The sequence below is a fragment of the Seriola dumerili genome, unplaced genomic scaffold (assembly GCF_002260705.1).
Source record: "Seriola dumerili isolate Sdu_G_001 unplaced genomic scaffold, Sdu_1.0 BDQW01000017.1, whole genome shotgun sequence".
In the NCBI taxonomy this organism is placed as follows: Eukaryota; Metazoa; Chordata; class Actinopteri; order Carangiformes; family Carangidae; genus Seriola; species Seriola dumerili.
The window spans coordinates 9,701,810-9,724,823 of NW_019174272.1; the positions used below are offsets into that span (position 1 = coordinate 9,701,810).

Consider the following 23,014-nt stretch of genomic DNA (forward strand, 5'->3'; position numbering starts at 1 on the left):
CACACACACACACACACACACACACACACACACACACACACACACACACACACACACAGACACACACACATACACAGACCTCCCACTACGGATGTGCTGGTAAAAAAAATTAAAAAGCTTGTTTCAGTGTGTGAGGGTTTTATGTCAGGACTTTGTTGAGAAGAAAAGACAAAGATGACTCAGGCTTAGTCATATGCAAGCCAACCCAACACACACTGCTGAGAATGGACTTTTGTTGTCAGTCATCCCTCCTACAACCAAGACCTTTCCTCTGTGCTGCTGAGAAACAGTGAGCAAGAGACAGAGAAGTGAGAGAGATGGAGAGAGAGAGAGAAATGGAGAGAGATAGAGAGAGAGATGAGGGCGTGAAACAACTCATTTGGATGATAATTTGACTACACTGTGAGATGAAGTGATCGATGTGAGAATTGGAGTCTCTGTTGTATCGTCTTCTCTCTTTCTCTCAATGCCCGGTTACAGCAGGTTCACTGTAAGTGTCATGTTTTCCATTTCATTTTCCCTGAAAGGTTTAACATACTTGTATTGTTCTTGTAATTTCTTCAGGTCTCTGTGTCTTGTGAGAAAACAGATGAAGTAGAAGTTAACTAGGACATGGCTACAGACTGTATGCCCTCCAGTTATAGTGTAACCTATCACGTTCTGTTATCTAGTTGAGAAGTAACTCATTGTGTTCAGGAGGTGATTTCAGGACAGCTCTCTTGGGCAAACCTGAATGACAGCATCGTGCTGTTGCTTCTTTAATCACACAGAAACATTTTAAAGCCAAAAACACACTTAATATACTTTTCTGTTTTTAATTATCTATATTAACTATTCATCAAAGAATGTGTATTTCAATCAAGAGTAGTCTTACTGTATTTTAGTTTTATCTACCTACGTACAGTAAAGTGTGTCACATGTGTTGTTTAGCATCTGCGTCATGTGTCGGAAACAGCTGAATATGTTACCGTGGAGGTTCCCTTTTCTGTGTTGACGTTCTGGTCAAATTGTACTTCTTTGTTTTACTCAGCTGTGTACGTGGACAGGGGGCAAGCTCACTCCGAGATCACGTTTTCACAACGAGACTGAGTGAGTTAATGTATTGTGTTGAAGTATGGTACTCTTCTCTAGGTCACAAGTTCAGCTTTTGTTTCTGTTCTGTTCACTTTAAAAGCTGTGAACGTGTTATAGCCATGTTGTGTCATTCATTTGTTACACTGTTTATATTAGATCTAGCTGTGATGTCTGCCGGTCTGCAAAGATCTCTTTTAGCCCAATGACCATATTAGCTTTGAAAAATTATTTATTTTGGCAAGTGTCGTGTCGCCGGTTTTACTTCAAGAACTCCTTCAACTGAAAGGTTTAACTTTTCTGACAACAAAGGACAGAGAAAGTCTGTTCAGTTCAGTCTTTGAAATGAGGAACTGTGCTTGGAGAGCATGTGATTCAGGGGTTAAGTCGAGGCTCAAGCTAGAAATGCAGTGTCACTGCAGCCGGGGGAGAGCATGAGCGCGAGTCAGTCGGGTGAATGAAAGAGCAAGTTTTCGAGTGTCCGTTGGTGTGTGGTGTTGGTGATAGTAGAGAGTGGGCATGTGTCAGATAATACATGTGCCCACCCAGCGGTGGAGGCAAGCATCCTGGTGGGAGCCACTGATGATGATGACGATGCAGCTACGTCATCGCCACATGTGTTTCCTACCTCTCTTGCTCACTGCTCTCACTCTCGCTCATTGGCACTCCCCGGTCATGTGACCTAATGCTCTACTTCTCCTCTCCTTCCCTTAGACAGCTTAGGCTGCGCTGTGTTTCTCTTTGGAATTGACACTCATCTGTGTGTGTATATATGAATATGTGTGGCAACAGAGAGACAGACAGTGGACAATTTGCAGGGCCAGAGAGCGGGTGCGTCAGAAAGTGTTGGAACGGTAATGCAATGAGCTATGCTAGGAGGAGAAAAGGCTCAGGAAACAAAACAGAGAGGCACATCGAGAGAGGGAGGCAGAGGCAGATTGAGAAAGCCAGAGAAAATGAGACATCAAGAGAGACCAAGAGAAACAGGGAGAGCCAAAGTAAGAGAAGCAGGGAAAGGTTACTGAAGTTAATCCAGCCATAGCGCAGTGTAGCCGGCACATTGCTCAGTAATATAACAGAAAAATACTACGCAGGAGCTGACAGCGATCTGCATGGGGGAGACAGCCATGTTTCTCTCCCCCCCCTCCTTCCTCCTCTTCCTGGTTAAATCTGCTTCAAAACTCCAGCAATGTTGGATAGAAGAGAGGAGACGCCACAAGGCCGGTCAATCCAGCAAGTGGGCGAGAGGAAACATCCAGCGATCATGACGACGTTGATGATGATAATGGCAGTGACGCCAAGGCAGAACAACGGTGAGGAGGGAACAAGAGGACGTTATCATAGGAGAGGACAGAGATCTTACATCCTTAGCGAACTGTAGTGGGTTGATTACTTGTGGTTGCTGTCTTCGTTTGGCAACAACCCGTTTGCCTTCTTTCTGTTTGTACCCTTTTCCTCCTCCTTCATCATCTTCCCTCCCGTTACAGAATCAGTCAAATGAATAACTGAGCGACTCTGTCTTGCTTTTAACTGTTATCTCCACAGACTTCCCTCTCGTTGCCATCCCTCTCCTTGGCGTCTTCCTCCATTCCCTTCTCTTCATCCTGCCACTCTTGCTTGCTCATGTCGAAGTGTCATCCGCTGTTCTCTCTCCAGTGCAATAGTTGTCTAGTTGCTCTTTTACCTGTGTTGCAATCACATCTCCATCAGTCCTCCATTTGCTTCTCCCTCGTAGGTGAGTGAGTTGACATTATAGAGTTTCATTGAATGGTTGTATATCAAGTGACCCTCAGCTTCCTCCAGTCAGGATCTCCTTTGGATCTTTGAGGAAGGGCCAGCAAAACCGCCAGCAAGCAAGCTCCCTCTCCATCTACCAATCTTTCTCTTTCCTTTGCATGCAGCCTTACTAGTGGAGCTATTACAGCCCCAGGTGTGAGATTGAAGCTTCTTGTTTCATGCGATGAATGGGCAACCGATGTGAATTTGGATGAGGAAGAAAATGGATATTGAGGAACCATTATCGGTGGCTTCTCCTTTGGCCCAGGGCTGCGCTGAATCTAAACGCTCAAACATGGAACAAAATCTCTGTAAGGAAAAAGCAGATGCCGTTTGCAGAAGGAATAAATAAGCAACGTAACGTTGCTTGTCCTTTTTTCTTTTTCCCGTTGATGCCGTTGTGAGTTGAGATTGTATGTTCGCTTGGCAGCCGCTGGTTCGCCTCTGCACTCAAAAGCAGACAAAATCTGTCATAGCTGAAATTGCCAATATTTGGCATTTGGCTTTTGTGAATAAACAGAACAGTGACACTGCATTTTTAGATGATGTTACGTATAACATCATCTAATGTTGTAGAGCAAATAGTGTTGAAGGGTGGGGATAGAGACAGAGAGAGGTTTTCCTATAACCATTCCCCCCTGCTGCACTGTGCTGTTTCCTAGGCTGCCGCTACTAGTGACTATCCCTCACAGCCCTCTCTGTTTCTGCTCACTGCACACTCCTCCATTCCATCGTACGTGCCCGCTGTGGCTCAGATAATGGCCTCTCGCTCTGCACACACTGAAGAGAGAGAGGAGAGGAGATGGAGGGAGAGGCTGCGTGAGAGGGAGGGGAATGGAGGGAGGGAGGGGGAGAGAGAGAGAGAGAGAGAGGGGAAGGTGGGGGCTGCGAAGAGAAGCCGACTGCATGTGTAGCCGAGAGAAAGAAAGAGGATATTGAAAAAAGGAAGGGAGGAGCAGACAGAGATAATGAGAAAGGAAAAAGGAGAGAACAGAAAGCATCGGCCATAAGAAGAGGCAAGAGAATGAGAAACGTGTGTGCTGTGCTGGGGGGAGGTGTGTTGTGTGTGTGTGGCTGGCAGTGTGTGCGTGTGTGAATGCATGCATGTGTATTTCGGCACTCGCTCTGTCTGTGCACTGCACAGACTGGAAGAAATAAAAAGGAACAACCCAACAAGGCTGGACTGCTTGTAGGCTGCTGTGTGCCGGCAAGCAAGTCTCATGCTCCTCTCTGTCTCCTCTTCTGCTTTCTGCTCTTCGACCGGCAGCTCCGTCTGGACGTCTAGGATCACGTAAGTATGCGTCGCAGGTCCTCGAGCCCTCAGCCGGCTTCATATTGTCAGTGTCTCTGCTTCATGTTCCTGCTCAGCACGGCAGCAAAGGAAGGGGTGGGGGGAGAGGGAGGAGGACAAGAGGGAGGATGGGGAGTGTTGTGTATCAAGGATTTAGGTTCAGCTGTCTATTCGCGAGCTGAACTTAACCCCCTCACCACCACCAGCAATATCTTTACACACTTTATGTCCTCCTCCAGTTTTTTTTTTTTTTGCAGTGTCAGTGTTCAATAGCACTTGCTTTGCTCCCACACAGAGCTGTAAAGGCTTATCTTGTTTAAAGGGCTCCCAGACGCAAGTGCCTGGTCTAGCGGGTTCTGCAAGATCTGATATAATAAGTTGTGTTGATGTTTTTTGATACACTTGTTTTGTCAAGCTTGTACAAAATGCGTGTGTTTGTGTGTGAAATAGAGTGACACAGTTAGAGAGTCAGGGATAGAGTCCTTGCGAGAGAGTAAGCTCTGTCGCGGTGTAAATATTTGTCAAAGCACGTGGTCTGTCCTAGGTGTTATGCGCTGCAGGTGTGAGTGTAGCATTTCCTGCCTGGACTGGTGTATAGAGTCATGAACAAACCAGTCAAGGTTAATCAAAGCTCAGATTATATGAGGATTCAAAGAAATGTTATTTTGTATGTGTGGTGTAGTATTTGTTATCTGCACCGGAAAAATCAATTTGCTCTAAATGTTGAGCATGAGGTGCTTTAAACCCATGTGACTTTAGCCTGTGGTTGTGTTTTGTATAGCTAACTGTGAGAAAAAAGAGGAAAAGAGAGTGGCTGTGTGACTGACAGTGCATGATTGTGGGATGTTTGGTTGTGCAGTGTTGCAGTCACTGTTTCAACACTGCAGTTCTCATAACTGCCGTGCACAGCTAGCTACCCCCTCCACCCCCCCTTCCTCTTTCCCGTCTGATGCCGCTGATAGTGCAGACATGGGGCCTCTCACGTATTGCATGCCGGCTGTTCGCTTCCACCCCCGACCCCAAGCCCACACCACCTCTCATCAATACTACCGCCACCCCCTGGGACTCCCATCAGACACCCGGCGCAGAAGGTGGATTCAAAAGAGCCGAGCACACTGCCTGTCCAGTAATTACCCACTTCAAAGGCTCATTTCAATGATATTCAAATGTCGGGGAAGCTGGACGTCAGGCTCAGTTCTACTGTCACACACTGATGGATCTACAAACAGGAGCCATCTTCTTTCTTTTTTCCTGGCTGGAGATGATGGGATACTGGGTGGTTCACATCTATCTGAATCAGGAACTAGTTCACGTTTATGCTGGGGTGTGAGACGGTCAGCTGGCTTGACTTTAGTGTGAGTTGTGTGTATGTGTAAGGAATTATTTATATCTCCATCACATTGTTACAGTGCAGTATTTGTTATGTCTCCTGGCAGGGAAGGATCATGCTTGATGCAGGGAAGTTTCATTCACAGTTAACACTATCTGCAGAGTGTGAAGCTCACAGCAGGTGCTTGTTCAGGGTGTCTTTTCTGTTTATAGTAAACACAAAGGTAGAAGACTTTGACACCAAAAAGGTTATTAGTACAGCGTTGGCTTCTACAGAAAATATATTCATATCGAGTTTTGTGTTTTCCTCATACAATAGCAATTAGACATGTTGGAATACGCTGTTCAGCCACAACATGAACTCTGTCAATGATTTCTCAGTCTGCCCTTGGATTATCTTTGTTTGCTGTTCTTCTCTCAGACTCATTTAATTTTAATATATGAGGAGCTAACCTGGGCTGAATACTGTTTATGACTAATAAAGAATAGAATTCAGGTGAACTGGAGCAACATATTTGGCTTTAACATATCAGATTAGTGTTCATTTAGACAAATGTAACAACATTACTTTGTTACTGTCCACACCTCTTTCACAGTTTCGTGGTTACACTCACCAAACTGGTGCTTCAAGCAGAGTTAAGTAAACAGAACTCTTCGAAAATGTAATTTGACACAGGGTCAGGTGATGTATTTCAGTGTGACTACGAATGTGACAACCGTCCCAGTTTTGACTGAGAGAGGAAGTGAGTTACATGTATATGGCTGCACTGATCAGCTCCTGATTGGTGTCAGCACATTTCTGAGAAGGTCTGGAAACCTACTGAAATGGCTGATAATAAAGTGCATTGCATTTAACAGAAAAATGAAGGAATTCCTCACTTATTTGTGACTCCCAAACAGCGTGTCTACAAAGTACTTCTGCATTTTATATTTTCTGATGTTGTATGCTGGGATGCAATGACTGCAATGAATACTGCAGTTTAAAAATGACCATCTGTGTCCATTTATACCAGGTGCAGTTAGCTGTCCTGTTGTAGAGCAGGTGGTTTGGGGTGGGGAAGGTGAGCCTTTGTCAAATATCAGGAGCAAGGGGTTGCTGCTTTATACTTTATATTTGAGAGAAAGGACAAATATTTGTGTGGAAGCATTATTTGTAAAATATGAATTGTTTGTACAGCCACACGACTTGTATTGAAAGAAGCCCCTATTCAATACAGTACATGGGCCATACTCTTAAAAGAGCTCCATCGTTTCATCATCGAAAACAAAGAAATGTTTTGTCAATTTGTGTTTCTCAAGATTACACTTCATATAAAGTAAATTAAAATGAGGATTAGAGTCAAGTTCGCAAAGAGGCCAGAAAATCCCACAGGGTCTCTTATGATGGTGTAGTGTGTTTCTCCTTCCTCAAATGTTTCCAGAGAAGTTCAGTCAGGTTCAGGTCTTGTGCTGCAAAGTCAAGTCACACCTGAATATTTTCTTCAGTTACTCCCTTACTTCACCAGTTTCTCAACATAACATGACCTTTGGTAGCACTACGGTAGCTCATGCAGGAAAACAAGTGTTTTTTATAGTTATGTGTTTCATTTACCTTCAAGTCATATATGTCCACCACATCTCAAACACCAGACTTTCCATATAGATGTTCATACAGTTTAACTCTCTCCATCTCCCCAGGCTCCTCTTATATCAGCATGTGGTTGTAACTTTTGAATTTTTCTCTAATAATTGTTCGTGTTTATCAAATGTTGTGTGTCTCAGGCTCTGCTGGAGGATTTTCTCACATTGTTTCAGAGCGTCACGTGAACAGAGCCACACCACCAAACTTCATTTCATTCTTTTGCAATTAATGGTTAAACCCTCTATGTGAGGGTCCTGACCAAATAACTAATGACTAACACAAGTTCAAGTTCAAAGAAGATTTTCTTTCAGCCTTTTGAGGAAGAATTTTAGTTTTTCTAGCTCTACACTTTGTCAGCAGTTCACTTTAGTTGTCTTAGATGAGGTGCTGTCTTGTAGGCTAAAGATTATCTTAGCATTGCATACTGGTCTTCAAATATTCAGGTCATTTTAGGTTTGCCATTTAAGGTACTGTTTTGGTTGAAAGTTTCTTGGGTTTATAATAATCGCTCCAGTGAATGAGTTTCACTGCACGCTTTCAGTTTGCTGCTAAAATAATTTTTCAGATTAGCATCAACAAGCACATTACAAACAGTTTGAAAACATATTTCAGTAGACTTTCTCTTTCAAAGTTAAAACAGAAGCAATTGCAACAATAACTCCACAAAGACCATAAAAATTTAATCAGTATCTGATTTTGGCTGATGAAAGAAATTCACACTAAGCATATACATGTTATCAAATACAGTATACTTCTATTTCTAAAGAATATTTCTAAAATATCTAAACAGTTTAAGAACTAGTTCTAGATTTTAATAAATGATAGAAATGAACATTTCTTGGAATTGGACTGAGGTTTTTTCTACCTTGCAGCAATTCTGTGTATTGTATTTTGTTTTCCTCACCCCTCAGTGTGGATTTAATACCCCAACACAGATTCTCCCAAAACCATGGGGCACATGTTTTAACATCAACTGTCTGCTTTGCATAACCCCAACTGATCTGGAGAGGTGTCCATTTATAGATAACAGTCAAACTATGTCACATGACCTGTGACTTGCTTGACAAAACATGCTTGTTGTGAAATCACTCCATTTGAAGCCATAGTTAATTCATGTTTCCTTCAGCCCAACTGACCTGACCCTGCAGCACTGTATGTTCTGTATGTGTGAGAGGTGGGAGGGAAAGCCTGGAAAACAGCTGGGAAGAAGGGAATGGAGTCTGACTTTACATTGATGGTTGATGTCAAATTATTCTTGGAATACAGATGAATCATAATAATTAATTTTAGTAATTTACAGTGATTATTAAATACATATGGGCAACACTGGGTGGTCATGCCAAACATAGTGTATAGTGTGTTTTTTCATGTCAGTCCAGGATTCAATGTCTTCTTATAACCTCACTGACCTTTCTCCATATGTGTCTTTCAGACTGTTCGCGAAGTCACTTCAGTGGATGGCCCCAGAAGTGGAGGCCAGATGGAAATTGGGTCACATGACCGCCTCCAGGAAGGCGTGCTGAGCCTGGAACTGGCCAATGGGGTGAATCGCTACCATAACGATGATGAGGCATCTATGGAAACGGAGCAGCAGAGGGCAGGAAGCGTGCCTCCAAGGCAGTGCTGGGTGGCAGGACATGGCAAGGTCAGTGACACCCAACAACAGCAGCCATGTTGGAACAGCAGCAGTGGTGCGACCCCTGGTGAACCTGTCCACCATGCAAATGTGGAGGATGCCCACAATCTGGTGGCTTTTTCTGCTATTGCTGGCTCCTTGCCTCCTTCTTCCTCCTCTTCCTGCCTTCTCGTGCAGCCCAACACAGCCCAGCTATACGAGAGGTTCACCCAGGAGATGGGTGCTGAGGGGGCTCAAGCCAGACTCTCTAAAGGGGCTCCTGAGGGAAGCCGCCAACCTCCAGAAGATCTGAACACCCTACAGACAGCACTGAGCCAAGCCAGACATGGACACAAGCCCCCTAACTGCAACTGTGACGGGCCTGACTGTCCAGACTACCTTGAGTGGCTGGAGAAGAAGATTAAGTTGGCAACCAATGAGGATCAAGGTGCCAGCAAGATGGCTGAAGCTTCCCCACACCTACAGCCTCATCTACAGCAACCTCTTTTGCAGCATCACCCTCAGCCCTACCCCCAGGTGAATGGTGGTCACCGTATGCCTACTTCATACTCCCAGCAGCAACAGGGAACTCAAGGCCCTCACCCAGACCAAGTGCCCTGCTCCAAACCCCCAATTCCTTGCTCTCCCCAGGTGCTTTCCATAGCCAAGGAAAAGAACATCAGTCTTCAGACAGCCATTGCCATAGAAGCCCTGACTCAGCTATCTGGTACCAGTCCACAAGCTTCTGGCTCTCCAGGTCAAACCCCCTACAACAGTAACCTCCATCACCACCCACATCTCCAGAACCTCCCATCCCAGCCTCCCAATGGCTCTAGCTTGATCCCACCCTCTCCTGGCAGCCACTCATCTTCCTCACGCTCTCAGTCCGTCCCTCCAGGACTACACACCAGCCAGCAGGCCCCAGTGTCCTGTGAGCACCACAGGCCCCAGTCCCAGGGCCAGCCACCCCATGCTACACCTCTCCCTTCCTCTACCTCTCCCTTCCCAGGTCAGGGAAAACCTCCAGGCTTCAGCCCCAATCCCCAGCAATGGCAACAGAGCTCAGGCAGAGGCTCTGAACAGAGGAACCCATGGATGTGTGTGAAGTCTGAGCCCCAGTCTCACTTCGCCGCTGCACCTCACAGTAGCTCAGACCCTATGTCAGAGCTCAAACAGCTGCTTGGTGACACCAGTGGCAAATTCATCAATGCTTCTTTCAAGCTTCCAGTCACACAGCAGCTCAGCGTGAACCAGAATGGAGGTATCCAGGCCCAGGATCACCCAGCACTGTCCAGAGTAAAGCAAGAGCCAGACTCTGGTGAGCACTACCATCACACTGCCTCCATGGGACATTATGGCATGGCTAATGGTCAGCAGCAGGGTCAGCACTACCCTGGCACTCCCCTGTCACCTGGCCAAGCAGCCATCAGCCACTCCACTCAGGCAGCTCTGCAACAGCACCTTCACTACAAGAGGAACCTCTTCTCGAACCACTCCCCTGGCTTTGGAGCACCGGGCCCACGTCCACCTCTGGCTTGCCAAAACTTGAAAAAATGGTGGCCGCAGATGGAGGCAGAAGGTTTGCCACATCTGGCCATCAAACAGGAACCTAAGGAACCCAAGAAGAAAAAAAGCAGCCAGGGATCTCCTGTCATAAAAGCTATGAGTGGGATGCTTACAGGCCCTCCCCTGCCCAAACCCAAACAGATAATCATCAAGAAGACTAAGCAGAAAGCCTCCATGCCAACCTTCCTGCCTCAGACTCAGATTTCCATACAGAAACCACCAGTCCTCATGATGGACAGAGCCCTGGCCCTGACCAGCCTGCAAGCAGGCCTCCCCTCTCTGCCCCTCCACAGTAACTCCACTCAGGCTGCTGCTGCAGGCCTCCCTGCCCCAGCCCAATCTCAGGTATCCATTTCCAACTCCTCAATGACTCCCTCTTCCACTGTTTCTGCTTTGTCAGAAAACACTCCAGCCCTCATGGGCCCTCTGCCCACACCTGTGGCCCCTGTAGCCCATGCTAAGTCAGAAGGAGCGGGCAGCCTAGCCTCCAGTAACACCAGCACCACCATACCTCTGACCTCCACATTTCCATCCAGCACCTCACAGTTACAGAGTCTTATCAACATAGACCCTAAGTACGAAGAACTGATCCGCCAGTTTGAGGCTGAATTTGGGGACTCAGCCCCAGATGCATCTGCAAGTCAGCTCACTGCTACAGCCCCTCAGCAGGGGAATCAGTCCCAGACCAGTCCTCAGGTCCTCAGTCCCACATCATCATCCACCTCCCTATCGGCTCCTCTAAGTCTCACCACTCAAGCCAGCTCGGCACCTCATCCAAACGATCAGGAGATGGAGGTCAGCAAGGACGAGTCAGGGACCCAAAGCGAAGCAACCTTGAACCAGGCATCCACAGAAAGCCCTGTGGAGGAGCAGAATGAGGGGCCCCTCCATATCTCCCTGCGTCAGGAGGCCGGTATGGACAAGCAGCAGCAGCCCAGTGTGTTAGAGGATAACTTCAGCATGCCATGTTCCCCGATGCCTAAACGCATGAAGCTTGAAGCAACGAGTGATATAGCAGTACTGTCCACCACATGCTATTCTGAGGAGGACACGCCCACTAAGGACAGTCTGCCCTCTTCACCATCTCTCAGAGGCTTCCTAGAGTCTCCTCTGCGCTACCTGGACAGCCCCACCAAGAGCCTGCTGGATACTCCCTCCAAGGACCTACAGGCAGAGTTCCCCACCTGCACCTGTGTGGGTAAGTCAGTGTGTTAGTGTCTGTCAGTGCCTCAGGGTATGCAGAGGGATGAGGTGGCTGACTGCATAAGCACTTTTCAGACACATCAGTAATGTTCAAACAAATATCACACAACTCCAAACATTACCCAATCCTCTCTGAGTGGAGATGAATTTAAATACAAAAATCTGTACATACAGGAAATCTGACCAGTGTTAGATAGTAAAGGCTTTTTTGAAAAGTACCCTGGATTGTGTGGCTGCGACCGTTCATACTGTCACAGTGTGAGGCAATGAAGGCAGCGGGTATGAACAATAGCAGACACAGTCCCACAGAAAAGTGGGTTTGGATCTGGCAGAGAAGCAGAACAGAGTCTTTGTTTAACAGAAAGAGTTCAGTCCCGTGGTTTGGGTAAAATCCTGCGCAGGTTATTTATTTACAACAGAATTGGTGGTCCTACAGTAGAGGTGTATGGAAATGTATTGACCAAATTATATACTACAAATTTGAAATAAATGAGGAAATAAATATACTTGTAAAAATGTTTGTCAGCCTAAACAGGTCGATAAAGTTAGTCCAGGTGGATTTACCCTTCAATATGCCCCTGCATCATTACAGTGTAAAAGGTTGGGTCTTTATTATTTAAATAGACCCAGCCTGTCTCTGTCCATTAAGTCATTAATTAATAACTCAGCAAACCAGAGTATTACTATTGTAGCTGCTCTTGGTAACAGTTCATTAACTTGAACTGAATAATGAAATATTTTGTTCTCAGAGAAGCAATTAATAAATGACTATCATTTTCCTGTTGTCACTGGGTGTTAACTGCAGGGCTATGAAGGGTTAAGGTCTGGTAAATAGACCCTAGTTGTCCCTAAACACTGAAGGGAGAGCACAGCAGGGGGAGAGCAGCTGCAGCGAAACACTTGCTAGCTGTGTGCAGTTAAAGCACAACAGTCTTCATGGTAAAGCTTGGTTACACACGGCTCTGTCAACTCCTTGTTGGCACAACAACACTCTGGAATGAGACTGCTTCCAACACAGTATACAACCATGATTACACACACACACACACACACACACACACACACACACACACACACACACACACAAGAGTGAGACCTCCTACTGATTTACTTACTGTGGGTAACAAACTTGGCTGAGTGTCTCCCCTCATGATAGACACACACACACACACACACACACACACACACACACACACACACACACACACACACACACACACACCACTCTAACCCTAATCCTAAAGCCATGTTTAAAGTCTCAAAAAGCAGTCTCTACCCAGGGGGACCTTCATCTCCACTGTGACATGAGTCCTCTTTGGTTAGTGTGTATTCAGGATATAAAAACAAGCCCACAATTCCCACGCAAGAATTTAGTGTGACTCCTCCACTTCCTGCCCTGAGCCACGCCCTGGTGCCTCCCTGCACCAACGGGAATGTGACCTCATGTTGCCTTTGAACCAGAGACACACACTCAGCTCTGAGTGCATGTCCACATTTCAGATAGTCAGCTGATAGTGTAGTGAGCATTTAGCTAATGCTATTATCCACTACAGATGATACAGAGGTGCTATGTAAAGAAAGCAAGAGCAACAACTGTTTTAGCTGCCAAACAATCCTGTTTTAAAACACATACTAAGATGTTACAAAGCAAGACAATGTACAGTCCATTAGAGTCTAAATACAGTTAATGTAAGATACATTCCGCTGTACTGTATTACATACCAAAGATACGTGTAGGACAATGGTCAAATGCACTCACACACTCATATCCAACATAAACACAGATGTACACAGGGTGCACTAAGGACACACCCTTAGTCCCTCTTAATACTGACATACACTGAGTCATTCATGCCTACCTCAAAAATCTTCTGCTCTGCAAAGTATCTCCACTCAGGCACCACACCCTGCAGTCACAGCCCACTGTCGCGGGGAGGGTATGTGCGTTCATTTGTTTGTGGGAACTAGATGTTGCAATCCATAGCACATTCTCACACTTCTCATGTGTCTTTTTTTCCAAAAATACATCAAAACACATCAGCTGTACTTTTGTACCTTGTACAAAAATATACAGAAACTGTAATAACATGCAAAGTCAAAGCTTCAATCTTTACTGAGGTAAACAGACCTTTTCTGTTAAATGTTTGCAGCTTGAGCGAGACATTACTCAGTTTAATGAGCCAAACACCCATTAGCTTCAAGCAGGACTTTATCGACGTACTGGTAAAAGGCAGAGAAATTAGTTATTTGATCAATGCAATTTGCAAAAACATTTATAAAACCTAAGTAGTCTCCACCACATAGGAGTTTTTTGTGCTGTTGATTGTCTAGTAGTAGTTTCAAATGATCTCTAAGATTTTAGGAAAAACAGTCAACAAAAATGTGTGACCATTAGCCGAGCTGCTCTCTAATCTATCAATGTCTGTGTTTAAACCCAGCAACTAAACACATGCTAGTAAAGTCAGTCAAATTTTGCCTCACTTCCTCTATGATGGTCAGATGAGAAAGCTGAAAATGAATCATAAAGTATAGTATTAACTCACAATGAAAGACCGGCCAATAATATGATAGTCATATTTAGATAGACTCAGTGGTTGTGAATATACACCATTAGTAAAAGAATGAGTAAGTTATCTATACCAAATGGAATCGATTGTTTATTGATGCCAGGATTAACTGTTGACATTTATATGTGTAAATTGATACAGGGCTTTTCAGGTCTACTGATGTGTTGTGTCCTCACTCTGTACTTTCTCTTTTTCTAGAGCAAATCCTGGAGAAAGATGAAGGTCCCTACTACAACCACCTGGGATCTGGACCTACTGTAGCCTCCATACGAAATCTGATGGAGACAAGGTGAGCTCTTCTCTTCTCTTCTCTTCTCTTCTCTTCTCTTCTCTTCTCTTCTCTTCTCTTCTCTTCTCTTCCTCCCACATGTTCTTGCTTTCCCTATCCTATGCCTCTCCCTCCTCCTCCTCCTCCTCCTCTCTCTCCACCTTCCCTCCTCCTCACATTTTGTCCTTAGGGAATCTGTGACCCAGAATCCAGTAGGAGGAACAGAAAATATCAGCATCATCAGCATATCAGAGGCAGAGCGAGAAGCACAGGAGTAGCAGTGGATGATAGCTGAGAATGAGAAGAATGAGGGAGAAAGACGAAGGATAGAAATCCAATCAGAGAGAGAAACAGAGAAAGATGGCGGGAGAAGAAGTCGGAAGGAAAGGAGGGAAGAAGAGAGGAAGAAATTTTAGTAGAAAGTATTTATTTTACTAAGTACTAAGATCAAATTCAGTCATTTTTATTATATAACAGCCCTTTACTATTAATTAAGGCTAGAACCTGGTGTTTGATAACTCTTTGTATGCAATTAATGCACAAACAAATCTAACTTTGATCTAACAGTCAAACTGAAGATAAGATAAAGAAACAGACGACATGCAGTGTTAGCCATCAGGACTCATCAAACTAATCCAATAAACTGTTGTTGCTTTGTCTGCAATGCATCAGTAGACATTGTCATAAAAAGACAGATTGAGCTCAGCAGTTTGATCTTTAGAGGATTATTATTCAGTTCAGGAAGGAGCACCAGGAAGCTCCCCTGCTGGTGATTTTAATAACCAAAGTGCAGCTACAGCCTCTATAATGGAATTGTTGTTGGGTTATCTCATTAAAACATATCACTGATTGAATGCGATAATGGTGAATGAGGAACTGCCGTGGTTGTCGTAGCTTGGTTAACACGATGTGAGGGTGTTATAGTGACTGAGTGTAGTAACTGCCTATAACTGGATGCCTTATTGAGGCTCATATTTGGCTGTTATTTACTTAAAGCCTGGTTTTCAATAAGACCAGTGAGTCCTTAGTCCCTGGAGAGGACAGGTTGAGGGGGGATGTTAGGCCAGGGACCATCTTTTGTTTTTTGAGAGATGATGTAAGATGTGAAGACCCCATAGTCCCTAGCTGACCTTTGACCCACCCCTGACCCTAGCAGGCCACCCCTGTGGTGCTAGAGCCTACTCCCCTCCCACTCTCCCACCCCCACCCCCCCCGGGGTGATTCCTATTCAGCAGGAGCTCCTTGTGTTCACTGTCATGCCAAATCTGCTCAGGGCTGAAGTTTTCACAATGGCAGGTATCAAGCAGCCAGGCGACCTGATATGGCATCTGACAAGTTCTGATGGCCCACCCCCAACCCAACACAACCTTTGACCCGTCCCTTCTCCTATACACCTCCACACTATACCCAGGGGTGGGCAGTCTACCACTCCCATCACTCCCATCACTCTATTATTCACTCAAGCAAGTGTTCACAGACACAAACACACACATAACAAATACAGAAATGTGAACAGGAAATGAATTCATGCATGCACATGTGGACAACTCCAGCAGAGGAATATCTCCAAGTGAAGCCCTGTGGTTGGCATTGTGTAGAAGCTGGTGGGTTCTGGTTTACACTGACGTCCTTGTGTGAATCTCAGCAGAGCCTCGTGAACACTCCTCTCCAGCCAGAAGTGCTGAGGTTGGCCCGTCTTTGTTAGAGTTGACAGATACGACTACTCCAGTAGACTTCTGTGGGCACACAGACAATACCACAGGTCCAGAGAAACACAGGCAAAAGCAATAGCTGGAAATAAATAAGAAAAACTCTCAGTGACGTCAGTCATGACAAAAATAAGTAATCGATTAATTATTACAAAACAGGATTGTGTCTCCTATTACAGCACTGATGCACCAAGTCACCATTGGGCAGCTGAGGCTCTGATGGCCTGTTCCTGAGCATGTGGCCATGCGTCACCCATAGTTTTTGCAATGTGGTACCATTGGAAGTGATTTATATCACATAATTCAGGTCAGTAAATTAGTTGTTTGAAGATGTTTCAGTGTTTTCTGGATTGTGAACACAGGTACAGAACACACATCCAGACTGGCTGTAGTCTTTGTGGTGTGTACCAGTGCAACTTTCAACACGTGAGGCCATAAGAAACAAAGCAAAGCATTTGATCAGTCAGCTTTTGTCAGCATCAGTTCTTTGAGGTCGCCTTCTTGGCCCTTAGGGCCCTGACACACAAAAAAGACTACAGCGTGTGTTTCAAGTGTAGTGACATTTGAATGGTCAGCTTGGCTTGTCAGAGCTCTAAAGTCAGGCTTCAGGGCTGGAGGCCATTCTGGCTCCAAACACCAAGTGCTGAAGTGGATGAACATTGAAATAACTAATTCTCTGCCTCTTTGTAGGTATGGAGAGAAAGGGGATGCCATTCGGATTGAGAAGGTGGTGTACACAGGCAAAGAGGGAAAGAGCTCACGAGGATGTCCTATTGCAAAATGGGTAAGTAGCATAATATCACATCTGCCATGTGATGTTTGAAAAACTTTTCGTCACATGGCAGAGGTGATGAAGGCATCGCAGTACATAACTTCCAAAGTAGGTGAGTGCAGTGGGAAAAGAGGCAGTCCCCTCGGTAATCTTGGTTTTGTGTTTGATTTTATGTTTAAAAAGAATGTAAAGTAAGACAGAGAATGTGTTTTAGGGTTTTTATCCCACCTGACAACAATGACAGCCAATCAACAACAGATTCATGCAGTGTTTGTGTGTGTGTGTGTGTGTGTGTGTATGTTTATCTGTCTATCATGAGGGGAGACACTCAGCCAAGTTTGTTACCCACAGTAAGTAAATCAGTAGGAGGTCTCACTCTTTGCTCACTCTAACTAGCTGCCCTTCCCTCACGTGTCACTCCTGACACTTCCTGCTAATGACTTTATGGATTGTACTGAAGGAGGGTGAGTGTGGCTGCGTGTGTGTTTGACACAGAGAGAGAGAGAGAGGAGGAGGATTGTAGAGATGAGGTGCACTAATCAACAGACATTTGTCTTTTCTGGTACCAGTATATGTTTTATAGTATGTGAATCAACTCTAAAGCTAATTTAATTTAACCTTTAGCAACTTAAGGAGAATTAGGACTGGTACCTTTCACCAAAGCAGATCAGATTTCAGCACAGGTATCAAAATATAATTCCAAAATGCAGAGTAAGCATTTACTGCGTTGTGTCTTGCACAGTATTTGAAAAGCATGTACGTGAAGGTGACTGCGCTGTAAGCACAAATGTTTATTACTAACAAATTCAGAAACAACAATACTGATACAATATCCAACTGACATTTCATTTCATGCAAATTTCCCTGTGTAAGTAAAAGCTAAAATAATGAGCTCTGTTTTTTCCAGGTGATCCGTCGAAGCAGCGAGACAGAGAAGCTGCTTTGTCTGGTGCGTCAGCGCGCAGGCCACCACTGTGCCAACGCTGTCATCATCATCCTCATCATGGCCTGGGAAGGTGTCCCAAAGATGCTGGCTGACAAGCTGTACCGTGAGCTCAGTGACACCCTCACCAAATATGGCAACCCGACCAGCCGACGCTGCGGCCTAAATGATGAGTGAGTAGCTGATCGGTGCTCTTTGACACTGGTTTTCTGACTTATAGGTCCGTGAATGTGCAAACAACAGGCTGTCTGTATTTCAGCTTGATGTTGCATCATTGCACCTTCACTGCACATATGCCTATATATAAGCATGTGCTAAACTATTTTATCTCAAGTCAACTTTATCAGGAGTATGAGGAAGACTCATGTCACCAAGGAATCTAAAAAATGTGGCTGAGTTTACGCACAAAGTCCTACAAGAAGGTGACTATTGTCTAATCTGTACTCATGTGGAAAAGTTAAAACTCCAGACATGCAGTTAAAATCAACCAAAATCAACAAATCATTTGTTTGTGCAACAAAATCTAAATCATGCTTCTTCCTCACCAGATGTGTGCACCTGTACTTTACAGTGTATTTGCCTAATTTATGACCCAATATGAGTGTGTTATACATATACTGTATAGGTGTAAAATAAAATTAAGATTTGTTCAATGAGTTTCCTCATTTGGCATTTCTTTCATTCTCAATCATGTTTTTATATCCCACTCAGCTCAGTTGACACACAGTGTTCACATGATGTAAAGCATGCATGGGTTACACATAATTTATACATGAAGCTGAGAGTATGCTCACTGTCTCCCCCTGCAGTCGTACTTGTGCGTGTCAAGGCAAGGATCCCGAAAGTTGTGGTGCTTCCTTCTCCTTCGGCTGCTCCTGGAGTATGTACTTTAATGGCTGTAAGTACGCCCGAAGCAAAATGCCACGCAAGTTCAGGCTACAAGGAGATCACCCTGAAGAGGTACTCATTACATCACAGCCACTTGTAATAATGAACTAGGGTTTTTAAACTCTTGTTTAATTTAGAGTTTACTCACCTTTGTAATCTTTAGTAATTTTACGCCACCATTTCATAGGTCTGTATCTGTGTTTTGTCCTGACCTGTGGTCCATGTTTTTGTTTGGCAGGAAGACAAACTCAGGGATAACTTTCAGCATCTGGCAACTGAGGTGGCTCCTTTGTACAAACGGCTGGCCCCACAGGCATACAGTAACCAGGTTTGTTGTACAGGCAAAGTCTTTACACAATGACAACCTCATACCATCACCAACTACACCTCATCTTTTTTACATACAATTCAATTTATTTGCAGTGAGTTGTTCTGTACATCAGACCATCAAAACCGGTTCTGTCACTTAATACAACCTTTTAGAATGGCAAAAAAAGAAACTTAACTACTATGTGTGTCCATCCTTAATTAAAGTAAGGTCATAAAAACGTAACTTCCTTCCTGTCACTGTCCTCTCCCTCAGTGCCAGTCAGAGTCAAAAGCTCCAGAGTGCAGGCTGGGCTTAAACGAGGGCAGACCCTTCTCTGGAGTCACTGCTTGCATGGACTTCTGTGCCCACGCTCATAAAGACCAGCACAACCTCCACAATGGTTGCACAGTGGTAAGATCACTCACTATAAACTTAAATTTGTGTTTTGTGGTTAACTTGAGGTGAATAAAAGAAATAAAAGGAAATGTTATCTTTTTTGTGTGAAACTAAATAAGCTAAATGAACAGTGCTAATGTTCTGCAGCTTGGCACAGTTTACATTTTATCTTCCCCTCTCTGTTAGGTGTGCACTTTAACTAAGGAGGACAACCGTGCAGTGGGGGAAATTCCTGATGACGAGCAGCTTCATGTGTTGCCTCTGTACAAGATCTCCCCGACTGATGAGTTCGGCAATGAGGAGGCCCAGCGCCTCAAGATGCAGACTGGTGGCATCCAGGTGCTTCAGACTTTCCGCCGTGAAGTGCGCAAATTGCCTGAACCTGCCAAGTCCTGCCGACAGCGCCGACTAGAGGCCAAGAAGGCCGCCTCAGAGAAGAAGAAAAGTAAACTCATGCAGCAGGCAGGGGAGACGCCGGAGAAAGTAGTGGTCAAGGCTGAGGTCTGCATCACCCGATCCCCTCAACCCCAAGGCAATAAAGGTTAGTTATTGTTTTGTGTCACTCCTGAAATACTTTGATTGTGTTCAACATGTGTCCAGAGCTTAAGGCTAATTATTTGTTGCTTGACTTTGGGCCTCCTCTGGTAGCCTGCAATGCATTTACCTTAACCTGCAACCAGGTGTAACAGACCTCCAAAATAAAGGCCTACAAAATATATAAATAATAAAAAAATAAAATGCCTTGACCCGTGAAGTTTGGTCTGTAATTTGCCTTTCATTTGTTTCAAATATTCAGCAATTATAAAACAAGAGATGAAGCCCAACATCAAGAAGGAGCCCTTCAATGGGTCAATAGATGGATACCCTGTGCAGGCAGCAGACCCATTCAACAACATTTATCCACACCCTGCCTACTATGCAAGGGGAGGCCTCCCCCCAACTGGCCAGCCCTCTGCACCAGACCAAGTAAACGGTTACCATCCACCACCCAATCTGCCCGCAGTGCACTATGGCTACTACAACTACCCCCCCAATGCACTTTTTCCCCCTAAGCTGAGGACCTACGAGGGTCGAAATGGCTCTTTGCCCAAACCAGGCGGTAAGGCTGTCCAGGTAGACAAGAAACCTGATATTCAGAGCCTTCAAGCCAGACTGGCCCAGTCCTACTGTGGCCAACCAGAGCATACCAACCAACCAAACCATAGCGCTTACGCCCAGCCTGCAGACTACAACCAATCCCGTCCTTCCTCTGTCTCCTCTGAGCCCTCCAACAGAGGCACTCCATTAATCAAACAGGAGCCTATGGATGTGCCAGTCTATGAAGGCGCAGTGCCGAACCAGGCTAGGGCTAACACACCTAGCGGCATCACCCAGCCTACTGCCTGGCCCGGGCACAAGCTCAATGGAAATATTGTTCCCACAAACTGGGACAGCCATCGAAACCATAAACCAAGTCCTGAAACCTCATCGTTGAACCCGGAAAAGCAGCAGTTTCACCAGCATCCCCAGCAGCAGCCCTCCCCTTACCCCCAGCAGTGGACATCCTACCCTGGCTCAAATGCCTTGATGGCTTCCCCTGCCCCATCACCATCACTCCAGGTACCTCCCTCTCCATCTCCGTCCCCTCACCCAGGCACAGTGCTCCCGGGTAACATATACCAAGGCTCTCCACGCCCTGCCACCCCACGCCCAAGCACCCCCCACCCAGGAACACCACAGCCTGGCACCTCTCACTCAGGCTCTGTTACACCACAGCCAGGTACTCCTGGCCCAAGCACCCCCAGGCACTGGGCCAGCCCTGCTCCTAGTCCTCAGCCGAATGCCTGGGCCATGGGGCCTGCTGCATATAGTCCTGGTTTGAAGCACAGCAATCCTGCAGGAGCCTACCCTGACAAAATCTGGTCCAAGACCGGGGAGAGTCGGTGTTCCACTCCCCTTGGGCTCCAAGAGAAGGCCTGGAAGTCTTGTGGAGGTTCAGTGGCAGGCAGTACCCCATCCCCTGCCCCAGAGGGCCGGCTCTTCCCTGATGCCCTGCAGCAGTCGGATCAGGCCTGCTGGGGCCCCAGGCGAGCTGACAGTGACGTAGAGAGCATCAGGGGTCGGGAAGAGGACGAGGATGAGGTGTGGTCTGACAGCGAGCACAACTTCCTGGATCCCAATATCGGTGGTGTAGCGGTAGCACCAGCCCATGGTTCCATCCTGATTGAATGTGCCCGTCGGGAACTACATGCTACCACTCCACTCAAAAAGCCCGATCGCTCCCACCCCACCCGCATCTCCCTGGTCTTCTACCAGCACAAGAACCTCAACCAGCCCATGCACGGCCTGGCTCTGTGGGAGGCCAAAATGAAGCTGCTGGCAGAGCGAGCACTGCAGAGGCAGCAGGAAGCGGCTCTCCTTGGCCTCTCCCAGGAAGACATCAAGGCCCTAGGGAAGAAACGCAAGTGGGGGGCTACGGTGGCAGGTGCCAGTCCAGGACCTGGACAATCTAAAGACAAGAGGGAGGGGCCGGTGACGCGGTTAGCCCCCACGTTCCAAACAACCTCTATGGTTACTGTGTCTCCCTATGCCTTCACCCGCCTCACTGGGCCCTACAGCCACTTTGTCTGAGGTCAGACAGACACACACAGACTGATAGCTACAGAGTGGTGCAGTGAAGGGCTGGAGAGAGCGATGAGCAGGATGAATGTCTCTCAGCCATCTCGCAGTCTGGCATCTCTCCATCCTGCCCCCTCCACGGTCCACTTGGAGGAGGGGACATTTTTATTGTTTTTTACCTCATGTCAGGCAGTGGTTTGGGCTTCAGACACACTGCCTGTGGTGCTCTTCCTCTCTCTTCCCTGGAGAGGAACTCCATTGCTTTTTCTTGTTTATAGAATTTTAATGATTCTAATTATTGCTATTATTATCAATATTATTATGATTGCTATTGTTACTGTCAATGTTGTTATTACAGGTATTATTATAATGAAGACTTGTTTGTTTTTGTTTTTTTTATTATTGCTGTTTTCATTAATGTTATTAATGATGTGATTGTTTTTGGTTATATATTTTTTTAAAATCAATCAGTCTGAGTGAGTTAGACTCAAACAATTGCTTTTTCCATGTTTGGAAAACGTGTACCCTACTTTCTGTTTGATTATTTTTTTGTTCTCGTCAATTTTCCAGTTGTGCTTAGAGGAGGAGCCATTGTTTGCCTGGCAAGACAGCAAATCAATATTGCAGTCATCATGTGACCTCATATAAAAAGCCTTTCCAGCAGGCTTTCCATAGGTATCCTTCTCCCTATTGGCAATATACAGATTTTTATCTTTATTTTAAATAGGTTAGTTTAGGCCTCCATAAAGGATAATTCCATTTATGATGAATTTGGCCATTATGATGACTGTGTTCAAATTTAGTCTTAAAGACTGACATCGAGTCAGTTTACCAGCACCACTGCTGACTAACACACAAGTCTACTTTTCTATTATTATAAAAAATGTCCACACACATGGTTAAACAAGACGAGGGAAAGAAGGAAAGGAAGTACAGGTTTCCACCAAGGTCAGCTGTCAAAGCAGTGTAGTGTATGTCCAAATTATCAGTTGAATTTGTGATGATACAATCCATCATATATTTTTGATATGGCTACAGTAACAAGTAAAAGATATAAAAATATCTTCCAAATAGAAAACAGCAGAAGAGTG

The 23,014-nt window shown here is 45.4% G+C and overlaps 1 protein-coding gene across 1 annotated transcript; it reads left to right on the top strand.

Moving 5' to 3' along the window:
* Positions 1 to 8,553: 8,553 nt before the first annotated feature.
* Positions 8,554 to 22,032, top strand: tet3 (tet methylcytosine dioxygenase 3). Its single transcript, XM_022752296.1, has 9 exons — positions 8,554 to 11,467; positions 14,238 to 14,328; positions 16,707 to 16,800; positions 17,696 to 17,904; positions 18,541 to 18,691; positions 18,858 to 18,947; positions 19,203 to 19,340; positions 19,512 to 19,866; positions 20,122 to 22,032. Exons 1-9 carry the CDS (start codon positions 8,569 to 8,571, stop codon positions 21,933 to 21,935), a joined length of 5,841 nt encoding a protein of 1,946 aa, XP_022608017.1. The 5' UTR covers positions 8,554 to 8,568; the 3' UTR covers positions 21,936 to 22,032.
* Positions 22,033 to 23,014: the final 982 nt, after the last annotated feature.

Excerpts from the sequence above, each read along its gene's own strand:
- tet3 (XM_022752296.1), top strand. The coding sequence starts at position 8,569 with ATGGAAATTGGGTCACATGACCGCCTCCAGGAAGGCGTGCTGAGCCTG. Across the intron at positions 16,801-17,695 it reads GATGTCCTATTGCAAAATGG|GTGATCCGTCGAAGCAGCGA; the intron begins GTAAGTAGCATA and ends TGTTTTTTCCAG. Across the intron at positions 18,948-19,202 it reads CACAGGCATACAGTAACCAG|TGCCAGTCAGAGTCAAAAGC; the intron begins GTTTGTTGTACA and ends CCTCTCCCTCAG.